Source organism: Sinocyclocheilus anshuiensis, unplaced genomic scaffold (assembly GCF_001515605.1).
Source record: "Sinocyclocheilus anshuiensis isolate Anshui unplaced genomic scaffold, SAMN03320099.WGS_v1.1 scaffold714, whole genome shotgun sequence".
In the NCBI taxonomy this organism is placed as follows: domain Eukaryota; kingdom Metazoa; phylum Chordata; class Actinopteri; order Cypriniformes; family Cyprinidae; genus Sinocyclocheilus; species Sinocyclocheilus anshuiensis.
Window position 1 is genome coordinate 589,063 of NW_015546068.1, and position 20,969 is coordinate 610,031.

General features: G+C 37.2%; 1 protein-coding gene across 2 annotated transcripts in view; it reads left to right on the plus strand.

The window, feature by feature from the left end:
- Positions 1–2,865: 2,865 nt before the first annotated feature.
- LOC107699659 (myotubularin-related protein 3-like) overlaps positions 2,866–20,969 on the plus strand; it is a 40,941-nt gene continuing 22,837 nt past the window's right edge. For both annotated transcript variants that reach the window (XM_016500979.1, XM_016500980.1), the window contains exons 1-5: positions 2,866–2,987; positions 10,167–10,248; positions 12,781–12,859; positions 16,916–17,005; positions 17,537–17,653. In XM_016500979.1, coding sequence (XP_016356465.1) covers positions 12,857–12,859; positions 16,916–17,005; positions 17,537–17,653 — 210 coding nt within the window. In that variant the 5' untranslated portion in view covers positions 2,866–2,987; positions 10,167–10,248; positions 12,781–12,856. The remainder of the gene's footprint in view (positions 2,988–10,166; positions 10,249–12,780; positions 12,860–16,915; positions 17,006–17,536; positions 17,654–20,969) is intronic.

Below are 20,969 nucleotides of genomic sequence, written 5' to 3' on the forward strand. Positions count from 1 at the left end.
TTGCTTTGTTTCACAGAACTAATCGTTGCCTTTGTTTCACAGAACTAATCGTTGCCTTTGTTTCACAGAACTAATCGTTGCCTGGGTTTTGTACGTATGTGTGGGGCGGAGCTATCAAAATAGGGGCGAGACCTTTTTGGGGGTAGGGGCGTGGTTGTTTTGGTGATTTCAAATGTCAACATTGGCTATCAGAAATCACTTACCCCACCTTTAAAGCTGCAGTACTCAAGGGGGCGATAGAGTTTCCTTCACTGCAAAAAATGATGATCTTACTCAGTATTTTTGTCTTGTTTTCTAGTACAAGCATCTGAAAATCCTTAAATCAAGATGCATTTACTTGATATGCAAAATTACAAGATATTAAGTCTTGTTTTCAGAAAGAATCATCAAAATTAAATGAGTTTCTGCTTAAAACAAGAAAAACAATCAAATACTAAACATGGAGGGAATAAATAAACTCAAAGGGAAAACAGGTTCATTTTTATTATCGATTGACAGTTTTTTTTTTCTTGTTTTAAGCACAAAGTCACTTACTTTTAATTAATGTTTTAGCAAACAAGACTATTTCTACTTGAAAACTAGACGAAAATGCTGAGTAAGAAAATAACTTTTGCAGTGCAATATAAAGTAAGACATTTCCTCCAGAACCATAACAGAAACTGCAAACAAACTGATTTGTAACATTTTATAATTTTTAATAATAGTCATTTTTGTATTAATAATATTCTATAATTTTTTTAAATAATAACATTCCTCCTGGAAGTTTGCTGAGGCCCTCTAGTGGTTCCCGGCCTCCTGCGCCATTTAATCAAGTGTGATATTCAGGTTGCTGTAAACAACTAACTTGAACCTATAGCTAAATTTAACTTGACCAGCAAGATTCTCTTCTGTCATGGTGAAACAACAGATTATGGTTGACATGGAAGAGTAAACTGGCAGATAGTTTGCGCAAATGCTGCTTATGCCCTTCTGTTGCATCAGTAAATTACGTTGATGGAAACATTGCATTCACATGCTTGCGTAGAGTCTGTTTCAGGTCCAGTACTGAATAATACTAAATCAGAAGCAGATGCTCGTCCACGAAACGCAAGTGAAATTTGAACACAATGACCAAAGCAAAACAAACACTGTTTCCCGAGCAGAACGGCCTGTTTGTTTTGTACGACTCTCTCACGAAGCATCTGAAATCACATAATGCGTCAAAGCTCTGCTGAAAAGATGTGTTCGATCAGTCCGGATGTTCTTCATTGGTGTGTTTTTGCTGCTGTTGATCGATTGAAATGCTGTTTTTTTATTTATGCTATTTGAAAACACTGATGTTCCTTTCCTACTGTATCATATTTTATACTGGATATTTGCAGCTCCTCAGTACCACACCAGAAAAATACACGCAGCACTTAGAAAATCGTGAATTCTTCTGCATTTGTGTTCCACAAGTCTTTGCCTTCATGTCTCACTGAGGTTGTTAGAAAAGAACACTTGCACATACGAGGATCAGATCTTAAAACATATGTAAATATATATATATAAATATTACACATTTACTGAAAGGGATATATCTTAGGTCCTTGACACTAGCGTGCTGATGATATTTAATAGAGTGTACAGTTATATTAACCAAACACATAGAGCCAGAGGGGGTCTGGCAAGCTTGCCCATGTTCTAGAAACTTCTCTCAGGGTAGACTTGCTTCTCTAAGCTTTACAAAACCTGTCAGGTCACACCACTGGTCAGCGTTTACTGTTCCTGACCGTCGTTTGCTTTTGTTTCAGTGTTCTCGACGAAGCGTAAATCTGATGGATCATGCGATTTGTATATCTGATCAATTGGAAGTAAGAATCTCATGTACTATAAGCAAAAGTTCAAGAAAAGCTGAATGCATCTCATCTGAACGCTTGTGACTGATGCCGTCAGAAACCATTACTGCTGATTCAAGTGAAACAACAACGACTACTTGTTTTTTTATCTCCCATGTTACAGTTCATGTAATAAAAATCTCTGATGACAACAGATTTTATTTATTTTTTTTTAGATATAAAAACAAGTATATATATATATATATACTTGTTTTTATATCTAAAAAAAAATAAATAAAAAAATATTTTTTTATTTTATTATTGTTTTAAATCCCGTGACGGAAACAAGCCATACTAAATAAACCTGAACATGGAGTAAAAAAAAAGAAGACAGCCGTCTCCCCTTTCAAATTCAAATCAACTTTAAATTGTTTCCTTTAATTCACTTTCAGTTACAGTCAATTTGATATTGTTTACATTGTTTTTATGTCAAATTCCCATCTCCACTATCTGTAAATATTTATTTATTCATATACTTACGCATTCACTGGCGCCAACAGTGGGTTACGGGATCCACTTCAAAGCTTGTTAATGTTTACAGATCCACCCCTCATGCAAGGAAATGAAACTGCAGATAAAGAAGCAAAAGAAGCAGTTAAAAACAACGACATTAACTTAATTGTTAATCTAAGTAAGAATGAAATCAAGAGTAGTATTAAGAAAAGACTGAAGGGAAGGTGGCAAAAACAATGGGATAAGGAGAAAAAAGGTCGGTCAGTTCCTTAAAATAACTCTTTTTAAGATGTAAAAATAACAAAATAACTTTGTGGGAGAGAATTAAAAAAATGTTAAAAAGGGGGAAGGAAGTAAGTCACTTTTTTTATCCACACTCCATACCAGTTGGTGGCGGAAATACACCATTTTGTTGTTTGTCAACCGCCAATAAAATTTCAAGAAGAAGAAGAAGATCCACCCCTCCCCCACACGTTCGAACGTGTCGACGCAATCTGCGTCGTGACGTCCCGACGTCGTGGTAACTGCGATGACGACGGGATTCCACACTCCACAGTGGGACGGGTCGATTCTGCAAATGGCTACGAGGTGCGATTTGTCGATTTGTTCGTCGTTAATCTTCTCTCCTGCGGCTCGGAAGAAGGCGTACACCCGCTCTGCCTCGCAGGCTGCCCTCAGGTGAGTGAGCTGAGTGCTTTTCGAGCTGGATGCGTTTGTATTTCGGCCCTTTTGAGGCCTTATCTGAGGGGTCCGCCCTCCGCTCGCAACAACAACAACAACAACAGACGCCGAAACGGGCCTTGGCTGAGGAGAAATGTCTAAAATGCTTCATATGAGCGGTAAAATACCAGCGCGGTTTAGAGCCTGGTGCTATTCAGATGGTTTGATATAAGCTTGACCCATGGCAGAGGAAGAAACGCGGCCTTGATACTCAGTTTTTGTCGGTTAGTCAGTCTTTATTACAACCGCCGCGCGTCTGACTGACAGATCGAACGCGAGCCCCTTACAACAGTTTGCTATGGTAACCAGGTTTACCCTGTTGCTACAACAATAAAACTGACATTTCGCGGTATTCACCACGGTTGTTATAAATAAGAAAACACTCACTGTAGTATTTGAATCTAAACTATGGGCGCCATGGTAAAAGTAATGCTTACAAAAATCTTAATGCATCATTTTGGATTCATTTTTATGACTGGTGTATAATATCAAGTTGGGCGTACTTTTGTAGCATTAGCTGCCATGTTACCAACATAATAACAGTTACCATAGTTATTGTTACTACAGTATATGTTCTGGAAGCTTCTTTGCGTTTTGGAGGAGATCCTGTAATTATTATGATTTAACAGTTGGAACAATAACTGAAATAACTACAATATTTTGGTGAAGACTGTGATTAACATGGCATCATGGCAGTAAAGCTCAGTGTTTAAGTGTAATACATTAATAATACTTATTTAATAAATCATGTCTCATTCAAACAATGCAAGATACATTTAGAATATTTTTAGACAGTTTTACTGTAGAAACAACAATAACTCAGAATAGTTATTACCATGGTGACTGTTCCTAAATAATGGGATTCTCTTCAAGCATTGTAAAATAAGAGGCTTTCAGAATGAGTGCAACTTTTTCAGCAGCTTTGGTTCCGGTTTTATTTTTCCCTTTCATTTTTGCCATAGAGATCTTTAAAAAGTATTCCTTTAAGAGTTATAAGCCATGAGCCAGACCAACCAGCTACGAGGAGAATCGCAATATTACAAACTTTGATTTGAAGCAAAAAAGCGTTTGAAAATCTGACAAAAATATTTAAAGGGATAGTTCACCCAAAAAATAAATATTCTGTTCAAACAAATGGTAGATTTTGACTTCCATAGTAGGGCTGCACGATAAATCGAAATGGAATCGAGATCGTGATTCGACAGAAGCTGCGATTGTCATGCGTATCTTTCAGTGAAGCACTAAGCTTTACAAAACCTGTCAGGTCACACCACTGGTCAGCGTTTACTGTTCCTGACCGTCGTTTGCTTTTGTTTCAGTGTTCTCGACGAAGCGTAAATCTGATGGATCATGCGATTTGTATATCTGATCAATTGGAAGTAAGAATCTCATGTACTATAAGCAAAAGTTCAAGAAAAGCTGAATGCATCTCATCTGAACGCTTGTGACTGATGCCGTCAGAAACCATTACTGCTGATTCAAGTGAAACAACAACGACTACTTGTTTTTTTATCTCCCATGTTACAGTTCATGTAATAAAAATCTCTGATGACAACAGATTTTTTGGCCATTCTAAACTGCTTTCATTTACTCTGTTTTGTTTTTAACATTTGAATTTTGCATGCCTTTTTATTTGCAAGGACTGTGAATGTTTGAGTGTTTATTGTATTTTTTTTGTTCAAGAAATCAGCACTTACACAAAGTTTTACTTCCTGCAGGTTATAATGGAGGATACTGTGTACTTTCCACAAATATGGTACACTTTGACTTTTCTTAGTGGCACAAATGCATCGAATTATTACATTGGTGACGAATTATCTCATAGAAAATTAACCTATTAGATCATTAAAACATTTCATACCCTTAAAATGTCCCACCTCAAACTCATGCAAAAATATCAATTTTGACACTTGTAAATCTACTATTGAAATCTGTTGGAATGAAATTCAATTAAAGTCATTTTAATGACTTTAATTGAAAAAAAAAAGATAATGTTAGCTGTTTCCCATCCCTGTTACCAAATAATTTTCAAAAAAATATATTTGTATTAATATGTCTCAGACAGTGTTATTTTAGGATCATTGAAATACTGCTATAGTTTTATTCATATTTTAGAATCTTTTTTTTAAATTTTTTTCTGTTTTCAATTTAATTTAAAGTTTTATCAATTTTTTTGTGCATTTTAGTATTTTTTTTATTTATTTGTCTATACAGTTTTTATTTTAGTAGGTAAACTAAATTAAAATGAGAAATGTTGCCTTTGCAACTAGTTTATTTATTTTTTCAGTTAATGTTTCTTTTATTTCAAGTATTGAAAATGTTTTTTTTTTTAAATGCTTTTAGTTTTAGTTTAACTATAGTAACCCTGGTCCCTGAACACCTTGTGTAAAATAAACAACATAAAACAGCTCATTTAAAATGTAGTTTGACATCCTGAGGATGATGATCATCATTTTATGAAGGCGAAGGCCCTCCTTTCACAAACACTGCTGAAAAGGGGGGGGTTTTGTTAAGTGTTTCAGGCTGCTTTGTACCTTATTTGTGGAAAGTGCCATTCCAGTCTAATTAGAGGTCATAAGTAACTCGGCCTAAACAAGATTACTTTAATATCTCTGGTGCTTGAGTGTGTTTGTATTAGAATTATCCCAGAGCCTTTTTGTTTATTCAAATATTAGTAATTAAACAGCCTCAATTAAAGAATTAAAAAACTGTCAGACTTGAAAACGTAATTGTTGGTTCTAATTTTGTGCGTGTGTGTGTTTGCAGTGTGTGTGTGTAAATGAGGCTCTGAATACTAACACAAGGGGGAGGCAAAACTCTGGTTGTTCCTCTTATGCGCTGAAAGCCTGGGTAGGTAATAGTCATTTTTTTCCTCCATCCAATTTCCTGTAGCGTTCTGGTGTGTTTCCTATGACCTTATGGCAGAGCACTTAAAGCTTTGGTTGTTAAAGAGAGGACAAATAAATGTCATATGTCTTTTAATCACATACATATGTACCGATTATATATAACATATAATACATAATGTTATAAAAAAAGAAGAAGAATTCTCTTAATTCTGAGAAAAAGGGCATAACTGCGAGATATAAAATTTGAATTCTGACTATAATGTCATAATTGTGAGATAAAATGAGGGGGAAAGTCATAATTGTGAGATACAAATGCAGAATGGCAAAAATTAAAGACAGAATTTTTAGATAAGTACAAAATGCGCATGACAATCGCATTCGATTAATCGTGCAGCCCTATTCCATAGTATGGAAAAAATACTGTGGAAGTCAATGGCTACCGTCAACTGTTTGGTTTCCAGCATTCTTCAAAATATCTTCTTTTGTGTTCAACAGAAGAGAGAAACTCATACAAGTTTGAACTGTCCCTTTAACAGCTTGAGGGAAAGAACTATAACCCCATGAAGCACTGCGAATGACATTAAAAACAATAGAGAAATATAAAACGATTGAATTAATGATGTCACTACACTCTCAAATACGTCATTCACAGTGCTTAATGGGAGTGGACGGGCACTAAAGTGTTTGGCGTGATTTACTTGTCGTGATTCTCTGATTGGTTGATATTTTTCTGCGGAATCATGGGTAATGTCAGTTTTTTCACCAGGAATTCCACTGTTGAACATGATTATTAAAAAAATATGTTGAAATAATGCAAACTGATGGCTTCAACAAAAACATATGCCATTGATTAACAACCTCATATACACAGAATGTCTTTCTTTAAAGATTTTTAAGTTATCGTTCAAGACCAATTCCCCAATAGAGAAAATCAATTGTATTTTTACTTCAGGAGCCCAACTCTCGCACTCCATACCGAGTTACCATAGTTTCACTGCAGTAACTAAGGTATTTTTGAGGGAATGTGTGGTTGCCTTGATTTCGCTGAAGAGAGGCGTGTGTTGGATTTGTTGTGTTTCTGTCAGATCCGCGTGGTGCTGCTAGACGATCCTTTGGCTCTTCGGCTGTGTTTTGGTGTTGGGTTTCTCATGTGGTTTGAATCTGACACATGGTGTGACTTTGGAATGAAATGCATCTGGTTAAAAGTCAACTCAACCTGCTGAATGAGCGCAAATGCCTGGCATCTAAACGCAGCAGTAGATAAAACCTCAATGATTGTGTGTTTACACGTCACTGACTGCGTGTCGTGGGCCGATCAATAGTAACCTGAGTGACAGGAGGGCGGGTGGTTGAGTTTATGATTGAACTCATAATGATAAACATCTGTTCTTGCTGTTTGTTTAGAGCACAGCAAACCCACAAAGTATTTGGACAATTACGCCATATTTCAAAATGCCTTCCATTAGATCAAGTCCCCTGTGCTCAAACCCTGCAGAAGCTTTCTCTCAGCTTCAGTTTTCTTCATCATTTTTGTCTTTGAATCAGCTGGTGTTGTGATGATTTTTAGTGGATGAATGAAGTCTCCTCAATTTAACGCAGGTGTCTTAGCAAAATATGGACATGTTCTACTAGCATTTTCACAATGTAAAATCATTATGTATTCATTCAGACATTTCAAGTGTCCAAATATTTTTTGTAACTAGTGTTGTCGATGCGATATCATAAAAAATTGATATTTTGAAAAGTATTTCAGAGAGTATTCCAGAGAGCCATGTAATAATAATATAAAATAGTATATTTTCAGCCAAATTTTATGATAAGGAGCCACATCAGATCACAAAATGTAGTTATTTCAAACACTCAACTGAAATTATGAAGTGAATTTGGAGTAAAATGTTATTAAATGTGTATTTTGTTAGACAACCTATTGATAAATGCTTCTCATTACACTGCTGTGTGCTTGAACTTGCTGTCAGTGAGAAGAGAGAGCGAGAAAGAGCAGCTAGTTTTGCTGTATCAAAACTGTAAGAAAAAAAATATTGAAAATATTTTAGATATTTCAGTATCGAGAAAAAAAATTGAACTTTTGTTTTTTTCCCCATCACCTCTGGATCTCCAGAACCACAGCAAATGAAATAATTTAATGAAAGTTAATATGAGTTTTGAATTTGAAATATGATGAGATAAAAAGCCTGTGTATCACAAAACAATGGCACTTAAAGGGGTTATATGATGCTATTTTAAAGATCATTATTTTGTGTATTTGGTGTACAAGAATATGTTGACATGCTTTAATGTTCAAAAAACACATTATTTTTCAAATACTGTACATTATTGTAGGTCCTCTATGCCCCGCCTCTCTCAAACACGTCGTTTTCAACAAAGCCCCCTCCTTTGACAAGCGCAGTCTGCTTTGATTGGCCAGCTGACCCAGTGCATTGTGATTGGCCGAACACCACAAGCACGCGTCGGAAATGTACCTTACCATTATCGCGAGCTTCAGCTTTCAAAGTAAATATCAAGACAGTTAATAATGTCGTTAGTTTTACCATCAGTTCAAGCCCGAAAGGGCAACAGAGTCGCGTGACAGACACGGTGATGATGCAGTACACAAGCCGCGGTTAAGACAGCTGACGTGCTATGATTTGCTCTTTGGATTTGAGACTTTAGTCTTTGCAACTTTACAGATCTTCTTTATGCACCAAGAGCTTGTAACACTCCAAAGAAAAAGAAAAAATTGAAATCACATCATATGACCCCTTTAAATCACATAATTTTTCTAGTTTCTGTTATTTTCTAGTTTTTCTAGTTTCTATTATTTCCTTTCAGGATGCATGCAAAAAATCACAATATGACTATTCCAGCTTAATGATAAATGTCTCCATCCATTATAACAAATTTTTAGAAAGTGGCATGATTTGAATTGTTGCAAGTAAAAATAAATTTAAAAAAGTCAAACATAAGCTTGCATCATCATGAATGTGCCCTATGACATTAAAATTGGACAGTAAGGTGCGTATTTTGCATTAATGGTGCGTAAGGTGGTTGTTTTAGTAAAATGAAACAGAATCAGTCCCAGTGGTGGTTTAGGAATGAGAACACACAATGCTGATAGACCTTCAGGACAGTAAAAGTGACATCTGGGATGGACAGAAAAAACACTGAATGATTCTTCTGTCCACCTGCAGTCAGTTGACCTCAATGGAAGGGGAGAATTCTCTAGAAAGCCGGTGTTTCTGAATACCCAATACAGATATGAGGCCTGTCATGTGAAATAAGGAGAACCTTCTACCTGAAACAATGCTTTTGGATCTGGGCCAGTATGGAAATGGTCTGCCACTGCATAAAACTACTTTTGCATGTTGAACAGTTTTCATGTACCACATTGCACTGTCATTTGTTCAGGTCGTGAGACTGCAGTACAGTTGCAAGACACTAAAATGGCCAATCAGATTGAAGACAGACTCCTCAGCTGTAGTAAACATGAGTGTTTTCTTGTTAGAGATATGTTTTATCAGTAGTTTCCAGATGGCGTCAGTGTGGCCTTCTCTGGAAGCATGTGTTTGAACGTTTTTGCATAGGGACGCTGTTGTCCTTTAGCCATGAACCAACCGAACTCACTCACATATGACTCTCAGGAGACACACGGGGTCACTGAAATCCTCCCATCCATGACATGGTGTAATTCTGCTCTGTTTAGTCTTTGACAACTTGGGTTTTGTTATCTTCTGTGGAATTGTCATCTCATTCTTTATGCATCTTTAGTTAGCAGAGCTTTCATTGGAAGAAAAATAAAAACCGGTTGGTTTTGAGGGTTGGTACAGTTCCAAAGAAGAGAAACTAATGATACGGTGTTTCTCATTTGAATTTTAGGTGTGTAAATTGCATTTATTACAGAATGTTGCTTGTTTTCTTCCAAGCTAACTTTAATGTTACAAGTTTTGTGGCATTTAGTTCATATCTGTAGTTTTGAGATCATCCATATGCTAGTGCTCTAATCACCAGTTAGCTGATGAGTATGATGACAAATGAGATGAATGGCTGTGTACATTGTGGCCTCTTTTCATAAAACCCGATCCAACCATATGCGTCAGTGATTTGAATTCACCACACAAGCATTCATGAACGGCTCTGCCCGCCTTTGCCCACAGATTGCCATCAGCACCATGACGGCTATATTTACCAAAGTGTGAAAAACAGTATTGTCAGAGATGTTATGCAATGTTTGGAATGGAGAGTTATGGCTTGAAAAACTGTGGTCTAATTTTTTTCTCATCTCTCTCCACAGGTTTCAATGTCATAACACTGAGTGACGCCAGCAGTGTGGGAACATCCAAAACAAACCTCACCTCACTGCTGTTAGGAGTTTGGTAAGATCTAAGTACATGTGTGTGAATTAGGACTGGGTGAATATTTTTTGCATTTTTCCTATGTTTAATATGTATCTCGATTTTTATGTATTTATACTGGAATGACTTTTTTTTTCCTATTTTGAGAAACCACCATGTCAACCATTATTGCTTGGTAAATTAAAAATTTGTAGGGCAAGGAGTAAAATACAGTCTAAAAATCAAGTGAAAATAATTCTAGCATGTTTTCCAAGCTGTTTTTCTGTAAATGACCACAAGAAAGAATAATAATTAGTAGTGCTGTGTTCAAAATATCGATACAACGATGTATCGTCACAGAGATTTGACGATACGAGTATCGATACAGCTGGCCCTGTATCGATATTGTGGCACGTGTGCAGCAGTGGACCGCGCTTAATTTGTTTAAAATTTTACAACGTTTAAAATTGAGTAGAAAAGTGCGAGGTTTCTAAAAAAGAATGAATAGAGCATATATAGGCTACAACAAGGTTTTATCTGGCCGCAGAAGAACACAACTGGGTTGCCTGATATAAAGAGACGTAATCCCCGAAACAGAGCTTTACACTTGCGCAATACGGAAATACCTGCTAAGTCTGCTACTTATCTTTGTCAACCTGGCAAACGTGCACGCGCTCTCTCTCTCTCCACTGTGATAAACGCGCTTGCTTTCTGAAAACACCGCTTAGCTTGCAGTTTAATATTCTCCACTTCACGATCTCCACTTCAATATTCTATTCTCAGAAAATTGTAATTCATCGAGTGTTCATTTATGAGAGAGAGAAGGAGAGAGGCTGTCTATGTATGAATTACCACCGTTTTGCCGCGTTTCTCTATTAACAGTAAAGCTGTGGCTTTAATTCCTTTAGAAACAATGATGCTACCAGCTCCTTGTTGAGAAAGATAATGTAGCTCTTGAGCGATTAAGCTATTTAGTTGATAAAACTGCGAGGCAGCACTAAAAAGTTTGTTCCTGAATGTCTGAATTCGGCCGCAACGTGATCTGTGTGTGTGACTGCACCAAACTGCTTCTGTTTCACATAAATGCTGGCACAGACGTGCATGTATCGTGACTTTGCTGGTGATACACAGCCCTAATAATTAGCCTAATCCCATTCTTTAATATGCACCACCATAAGTTGTAAATAAATATATATATTAAAAAAAATTACCTATGTGAAAAAATTTACCCACATTAACACATAAAAAAGGTCATATGGAGACTTTGAGCATTTCATGAAGTTTTAAACTGATTAAGAAACTAATTATATGACATTGTTATTTAGGAAAGTAGTAGGCTAATTAAAAGTAAATTCAAATCATTGTGATATTATTCACAGTATTTTAAAGATCATTATTTTGTGTATTTGGTATAACAGAATATGTTGGCATGCTTTAATGTTCAAAAAACACATTATATTTCAAATACTGTACATTATTGTAGGTCCTCTATGCCCCGCCTCTCTCAAACGCTTCGTTTTCTAGAAAGTCCCTCCTTCCGACAAGCGCAGTCTGCTCTGATTGGCCAGCTGACCATGTGCATTGTGATTGGCCGAACACCGAAAATAGTGTCAATAATGCAAAATGACAATAGTAAACACAAATTTTTCAGTTAAAGACAGTTCATCATTGAATTCAGTGATGTCAACATCCAGCTCAGTTTAAATAGTATCTTTGCAATCAAGTCAACGGTATCGCTGGAAATGAAGTGTCCCCAACTAAGCAACCCAGTGTTGGAAATGTAACGCCCCTTACCATAATCCAGAGTCCAGAGTCGCGTGACAGACACAGTGATGATGCAGTACACAAGAACGCGGTTAAAGGGATAGTTCATCCAAAAATGAAAATTTGATGTTTATCTGCTTACCCCCAGGGCATCCAAGATGTAGGTAAGTCGGAATTGACCCTTTTAAAAAAAATGTTTGAAATAGCCTTTGTGCACAGCCAGCCTTGTACTCTTCTAGGTTCAAAAAACTGTCGTCCATAAAATGCGTTGCACGAATTCGAACATCTGGGTTGTGCTGTTCTGTTGTAAATAAATCTTAACCAATGATTCCTAATTGCATCTACTTCCGGAAGGCCAAATAAAGTGCTTTTGCTTTCGCACTGAAACACAGCGACTCCCTGACATGCTGCATCAACACTACTGCTGTTCCTGAAACCACGTCTTCTTTCTTTGCGTGCACATTTGGGCGGCATTAAGCTAATATTTCCACATAGTGACGTAGATATGTGGGGGCGTGTTAGAACGAGCCGTTTTAGGTAGTCGTGGTTGACTCTTAACTTTTATAAAGAATATCTCTTTGGATTTGAGACTTTAATCTTTGCAACTTTACAGATCTTCTTTATGCACCAAGAGCTTGTAACATTCCAAAGAGAAAGGAAAAATTGAAATCGCATCATATGACCCCTTTAAATTGCCTGCGAATATATTGTGAATATTTCCTGCATTATCCAAACCTAATTCGAATGAAATGGAAAGTTTTGAAAATTGCTAGTTGTTTCTTCTTTAAATGTTTTTTCTTCTTCATACAGACTCACGACTGCAAGAGAGAGCGAACGAGTGGTAGAAGACACGACAGTGTTGCACCCGCACTCCTTCACGGGGGCTATGGTAAACAAACACCTCCAAAGTCTCTGGCTGAATCCAAAATCGCCCCCTATACCCTCATTTCACTATTCCTTACATTTGGCCACTAATACAGTTCACTTGAAGGAGTCAATGAAAACGAGTGAGGGAATTTGGACACTGAGTGCAGAAGGACTGCCACTTTTGCATAGTCTGTGTTTGCGGTTTAATTATCATTTGAAACTGGCAAATTGGCAGCTCCAGTAGTATGATGAAACGATTTATCTTGACTCTGTCATGGAAATTATGTATAAAACCTAATTAAACTATTTAATTATCAATTTACTATGAATTTTTACCTGTATTGTATTACGCTGAAAATTGCCGTATTTTGCTGTATGCCGTGGATGAGCGCTTTGTAAAATGAATGGATGGATGATTCATCTGCGGGCGCTATCTTCTGGCGAGACGCATTGCCGCGTGACTCTCACAGTGCATTATGGGTATTCTCTAGCCATTGAGCATACATCAGTTGTACACTCGTTTTTGCTGTGCATTGTGGGATTGAATGAGTGAACTCGATAATGTCCATTAAGGGTGCTTTCACACTAGCACTTCAAATCCATACATTTGGATGATGTGAACGCTGTCTTCCGAACTTGGGTGCACACCTGCGAACCGTACCCGCATCCACTTAAAAGGGGTGGTCTGGGGTACGGTGCAAGCAAACTCCGGTACGTTTTTCTGCTGATATGAATGCAATTGTACCAAATCGCAGAAGTGAGCCGCTATTATTGACACATTATTTGAAAAAATGTGTGTTTGTGTGTGCGTTTCACTCACTTTCCTGACGCGCTGCAAGCGGAGAGCTGTATATCTCATTTCTGTTCGCCTTCAGTGTTCTTTAGCGCATTTGCAGTACATTCGTAAGACAGACATGGTGCCGTTATGTACTGAAGCTTTGGAAACAAATCCAACGGTTCAAAAACAGTAATATAAAAGTGAAGAGAGCAATGCTACGCATTTTGCCGCCTTCTCTTGCATCGTCATTGCTAAGAAACGGGGTAAACAGCTGCTGGCTTGATGACACAAACGAACCGCAGTTCAGACACAAATAAAATAATATGAACGCAGTCCAGTGGGAGCAGGGGGAGAGGGGAGCAATGAAACTCCACTAATAATGACTGTCCCCAAATAGTGCCATATTTAAGGGTATAGGGGGCAATTTCGGACACAGCGTTTCTCTTTCCTGCGCGTGACTCCCAGGCATCGGTTCAAATGCTGAATCGGAAACTGCTCATTGATTTCTCAGGCTTTTAATCAGCTGAAATGAACGGTGCTCAGACAGTGTCAAAGTCCCGTCCTGACTGCTGTCTCAGCGCAGATCAATGCCCTCTTTAGACAGACAGACGGGATGAATGGATACATGTGTGCTAGTGTCATCAGTGAGCGCTGCATTATAAAACAGCTCCGGCTCCAAATTCTGATGGGATGAAACACGTTCACAACTGTGAGATGCATCAAGACAGATGCGTCTAGATGCACCATCTGTGACCAGCAATTGATTTTTATATTACTACACCTTCTGTTAGTTCCTTGGCAACTAGGAAACTGCCTTACAGTCTGTAATATGAATGAATGAATTATTAATGCATTTAATTATTTATTGTATCATTTTTATTGTCCTGAATTACAGTGATTTTACCATGGTTAGGGGATTTTAGCCATTCTGCTTAAAGTCATAACTAACAACACCCCTTACTCGAGGTAAAAACACTTACTAAAAAACTAAGCTTTATTACGAACCTTTCATTTTAAGGGGCTCTAACGGAAGCAGCATTTACTGTGGTATTCGTGTTTGAGTCTGTCTATGTCTGTGTTTAGTGAATTGTACCTCATTTTCTTGTTTGCTGAAGTGTCTGCGGACAGTTTAACGAATGCCTCCGGTCTAAGCGCGAATGCTGATGGATGTGTTTGTTTACACATTCCTAATGAGTTATGCACATTATTGTTTGTTTGCTATTCTGCCTGTCTGTGCCCTGTAATTCTCTGTCTGGTTCTGTGCCTGTGCCCACAATGGGCTGCCACAGGACCGGCCCCTCTAGTGTGTTTACTGAGCCGTGCTGATGGCCATTGTCAGCTCTACACACAGACAGCCATGCTGCTGATCCAGCAAACACACACACACCCTTCTAGGATATGCAACCTGACAAATTTATATACCTTCACTAACTTCTTATATACCAGTCAAATTGTATTATCCTTTTTCTCTACAGACAGAACATTAGTTAGTTAATACACACTCAGATAGATAGAACATTAGTTGGTTGGTTGGTTATTTTAGACACAACTAGATAGACAGACAGATAGGCAGGCAGAAAGAGCGTTGGTTGGTTAGTTGGTTAGTTTATACACAGATAGATAGAATGTTTGTTGGTTGGTTGGGGAGTTTATACACAACTAGATAGATGGATAGATAGGTTAGATAGAGTTAGTTAGTTTATACATAAACACAACACCTCCTTGCATATCTCATCCAGTACACTCTTGTCTTTGACTGGGCAGCATTTTATGGCACAACCAGACCAATCAGTCCGTCTTGAGGACTCTGGTGTTTGAGCTAGGCAACATGGCGACACAGCTGCCCTCTCCCACAGAGTCTCTCCTATTTGTGGAAACAGAATCCAAACATTCTCTGCCAATTTGAACTCTCAAGGCTACTGCGGGCCGTAGCCTCTCATTCCTGCATACAGAAGTGAATGGAATGACTTATGCCCTGCACACTGCTGCTCTGAGTCCTGAAGCTCCTCATACAGATCGTGGTGAAGGCAGGGTACAACTCTAATAGGATCTTGCCATGGAAAAGGAAATGGAAATAAGACAGTGTTGTGTATTAAGGATGCAGTTTTCATTTGTTTAGTACATAATTCCCATACGTTCAGTTGTTTACTATTATTCTGATTTAGTAGATGTGTCAAAACCTTTCACTTGGATTGCATGTGCATCATATATAGCGTCTGTATTTACTATAATCCAGTGCCCTTAGAGTCTTCTGTAAAGCTGCCTTACTGTATCGGTTACAGGAGTGCCTGTTATATCATAAATAGCTACAGAAGTGAATGGAATGACTTATGCCCTGCACACTGCTGCTCTGAGTCCTGAAGCTCCTCATACAGATCGTGGTGAAGGCAGGGTACAACTCTAATAGGATCTTGCCATGGAAAAGGAAATGGAAATAAGACAGTGTTGTGTATTAAGGATGCAGTTTTCATTTGTTTAGTACATAATTCCCATACGTTCAGTTGTTTACTATTATTCTGATTTAGTAGATGTGTCAAAACCTTTCACTTGGATTGCATGTGCATCATATATAGCGTCTGTATTTACTATAATCCAGTGCCCTTAGAGTCTTCTGTAAAGCTGCCTTACTGTATCGGTTACAGGAGTGCCTGTTATATCATAAATAGCAGAAGTGATTTCAGAGCAGGTAATTCTGGCAGAGTGTCCCTGTGCCTTTACAAATGATTTGCCGCTCTGAAGCCCAGCCAAAAATGGTATTGGTTAAATAAATGCCTCGACCACACTGTCCCCAGTTTAGCTTAGATAATCACTAATTTAATCAGAGGTTTAGTCATGGACAATGTTTTATTCGTATAACAGTTTGGCTTTTGGCCCCTGGGAGTGATAAAACTGGAAAAGGAATTTGTACATTTTTAACTTGTGATGTCAAATGTTTGGCCTTTGATAAAGAGCCTCTCACACTCTTCTATTATTGCAGCCGAACATAAATTATGTGATGTGGTGTGAATAATGAAAACGTGTTCGGGTCACATCATAAAAAAGAAGAATACATTTTGATTCTTTTATTTAATTATTTATATTTATATAAATTATATTTTGCATTAAGAAAATGTACTATTTGAGCTCAATTAAGATTTTGTTTTTTTACATTTCATTGCATTTTATGTTCATGACGAAAGCACATTTCCCTGCCAAATTCTATATGTAGTTGTTTTTACAATTTTTAGTTACATTATTCTTGATTATAATTGTCAGTAGAGTATAATGCGGTGCATTTCTTATCCATATTCTGTTTGATAGGAGGAGGAGGGGCAGCAGAGTCTGGAGTGCATCCAGGCCAATCAGATCTTCCCTCGCAAGCCCCCTGTCCTGGACGATGAGGATCTTCAGGTAAGCAGGGATCAAGACCTCTGCCAAGATGAATGTTGTTCATTAGGATGTATTGGTACCGTTAATGCAAGTATTATTCGATTCTAACCAAGAGGGGAAAATTAGTCTATTTTAAAAACTACTATACTGTTTACATGGGTATCATAAATATGCTGATGTGTAGTCTGTCACAAACAGTAGGCAACAAAATGATCTTGTTTTGGCCAAAATCTTAGGCTGCATCACTTACAATGCATTGCAACAAGCACGGTGAAAATTTCCATTCAAGATGGTAAGTAAGTGTGTGACACACATGACTGACTATTAACAGAGTTGCTGCCTATAAAGAGCATTTCAAATCAGTTAAAGTAGAAAGTGAGGCAGCTTTAGGTTTCAAAACAGATCCTTTGTTTTCAGCACCTCTGACAGGAAGACACATCAAGGGTTTTTGTAAATGCCTCTTTTTTTTGTTCTTTTTTTTGTATGCAACTCTAAATATCATCAAATACTTGTATTGGTCTAATAGTAAATTGTTTGTTGGATCTGTTGTAGGTGCCCTACCCAGAGCTGCATGGAGAGTATACGAAGTATGTGGGCAGGGCAGAGGATGCCATCATCGCCATGTCCAGCTACCGCCTGCACATCAAGTTCAAGGAGTCGGTTGTTAATGTGAGTGTGTGATTTTCAACACAACTATGCTTTTTATTTCCAGAGCTACTCAAAATGTGTTTTTGAATTGATTTCAGTCTGTATTTAAGGATACGAGTCAGGGAAGTATTTACTGAACTGTTGTTGCCAAAGTTTGTACAATTGTATATGCTCATTGTCCTTCGCAAAATATACTAAAACCTACTTGGAGGAGATAATAAAACAAGCAGCAATGAACAGTTTACATGTCTCAGCAGTTGAAGTGGAATAAAGAGATCTCCTGCACTGAAACCAAATTACCAAAACTAAACTGAGCAGTGTTTGCATTTCAGGCCTTTTTCCCAGTTGGTTTTCTTTTAATTTATCTTATTTACAAAAGTCCTTCTTACTTCCACACTTAAATATGGCCCATGTATGATGATGGCTGCATTTTTCAAATGCAACTCAGCTCTTTTTTGTTTGGAAGCCTGTTTTCACCACAGAATAAAAAAAAAAAAAGGTAATCTCAACTTTTTATCTTACTATTCTGACTTATTTTCTCACAATTCATCTCATGATTCCGATTTTTTTTTTGTGAGATATAAACTCAGAATTGTGAAATGTTAACTTGCAGTTGCCTTTTAAATTTTGTATTCATTAGCGGAAACAAAAAAAACGAGTTATGAGAAAAGTCAGAATTGCAAGACGTAAATTCAGAATTTGGAGAAAAAAGTCAGAATTGCGAGATGTAAAAAATGTACTCTATATATATTTTGTACTCTATAATAATTTATTTATTTTATTTTTTTATCCCGCAGAAAAAAAGCTTCTATAGTTTTGTATAAGACCGTTTGTACGGCAAATATCACACTGAATTTGCTCAATTCTAATCAGGGCCGATTTAGTTTGTGCAAATAAAATGGATGCATATTTTTTACAAAGTGACTTTTATTTATATTTTTATTTTTATTTTTATTTATTTTTTTTTACCTTCAGCTCAGAAATTCTTGAGTGAAACTGGATTGTGGTCTGTTGTGCCATAGTGAATGTATGATGGATAGCCATGATGGTGGTCGCTGAAAGACTCTTTTATATAGTGCATGACATGCTGCTAAATTTAGATCCCACCAATGATGTGAAGGGTATTTAGGGACAGCAGGCCACAGTTACATCAGGCGCTCTGACACTGGCCAGTGGCTGCCGTAACCCTGTGTGTGTATTGAACAGGTCTGTCTTTATTAGCTCTTCACTTTCACTGTTTCTTCCCAAGCCTGTTGCCATGGTTGCAGTGGCTTTTTGATTGGGATTGTCCACCCCCGTGCTATCAACATGGCACTATAATAAAATTTCTGGTTACATACTAATAATCTGCTCTATTATACCCCTCATAGACCAGCAGTCACGATCTAGAAACCATTCAAGTGGAGCACACAGAGCTGCCTGTTCCTGAACTGCTGGAATGAGAGCAAGAGGAGTGAAGGAATATTGTGGGCTAAATGCAGAATATTAACTGGCATACTGTCAAAAGTTTGTCAACAACCCATGTAAATTGTGCTTACAGTAATGCACTTACAATGGAAGTCTATCCCTCAAATGCATGCTGCAATTCACTATTACAAGGAACAAAATGAATATATATTATACATGGCTTTGTAAGCTCACCATACATTACATAAATGCACACATCCTGTGAGAGCACTAATTTAATGCACAAGTAGATGCACAGCCGTTTGCATTTGCACTCTGCATTGAAAATATATAAGAACACGCTGGTGCACCTTTAATGACTTTTGTAGTTTATTTTGCGGTGTTTATTTAAGCTGTTTGATCGGTTACACCAAGAAGCCGTAAAGATCGGTAACACTTACAGTGTGGATGAATCCTGTGTCAGAGACTCAAGGTCTATAGAAGAGAATTTATACCTCTCAGAGACTTTATAAAGCAAAAACAGCTCAAAGCTCAAAATTAACTAGTTTTCTCCTACAGTTAAGAATAACGTATGCCTACATCCACTATGCACTATGATGTGCAACACAAACACCTCTGTTAAAATCTCAGAAAATGAAGTTTAGCATTTAATGGCCCTTTTAAGTGCTTATATGAATGATTAAGTGTGTAATTTATGTGCCACTAATATAATTGCAATCATTTTTCCCAAACACTCCACCCTGAACAGAAACCGTTTTGCATTAGAGTCCTGATCTCTGTTGGGGTTTATTTTGCAATAATGACTGGCTGGCTGTACATTATCGCTTAATTGTTTTCCATTCTGGATGCTTTTTTGCTCAGCTTTTATTGTAAGTGCATTATAAACTAATAGACAAAATAATTATCAAAATGACAGGTACTGTTAAGCTTGAGTTGTTTAGTAATATAAAATATTCTGTTAATGTACATGTGATCAGGCAGCTGGGTTTGTTTGTGGCTGGTGGGTGATCAGCTCAGTGCTGATTCATCAGTTGATATCTGTGACAGTCACTTATTCACCAGAGTAAATTAGTGTGATGCTCTCTGTGTGCCTGTGAAAGAGAGAGTGTGTTGTGCGTGAGAAAGAAGAGAGAGTGATGTGACTATAGGCCAGCTAGTGAGGCAACAAAGCTGTCGTAAGAGCAAGTGCACAAGTGTAGGGCTGGAAATGGAGAAAAAAAGAGGAAGGAGGTTGAGAGATTATGAATTGTGACTGCTAAAGTGTCATTTTTTTCAGCGCATTTTGAGTTGCACAAATTGACAGAGCATAACAGAATGCAGAAGTCTTGACACGTTTTTTTAAAAGTTGGTTTTGGCACGCTGTACAGGTTATGGATGTGTAATTACTGGAATATTGCTTAGAGCAGTTATTTTGAAGTCTGATCGTAATTGCCTTAAACCATTTTGTTAAAGACAGTGAAACTACAGGGATGTGATATTTCCTTTTTTTATACGGATTTCCTTATTTTCTGACCTAAGAAATAAAATGAATGAAATTGCAAAATTGGGAATTAGTAAACAATTACTAAGCATTTTCAAATACATTTCTTTCATGCATGGAACAACTCATGATCCGGTATTTTCAGCAGCTCGGAACGCTTGTTTCAAAGTAAAACATGCATTTGAAAACACTACACATGCAACCATCTTCCCAAATTTGTTTTGAGAATCATTTATAAATCTGTTGTCAACAAAAGTGAAATTTTATGTCTCCCTGCGGTTTTCCTCCAAAATAAAAGCTCTGTGGTTTAATGATTGAAAGCAAAAAAATTAAGACAGCCATAAACATTATTATTGTATTTTACTGTACAATAATATATTTCTATGCAATAGTAATATATTTTTTTTGTTGTAATTTAATAAAAAATGTTGAATTATAATTAACAAAATA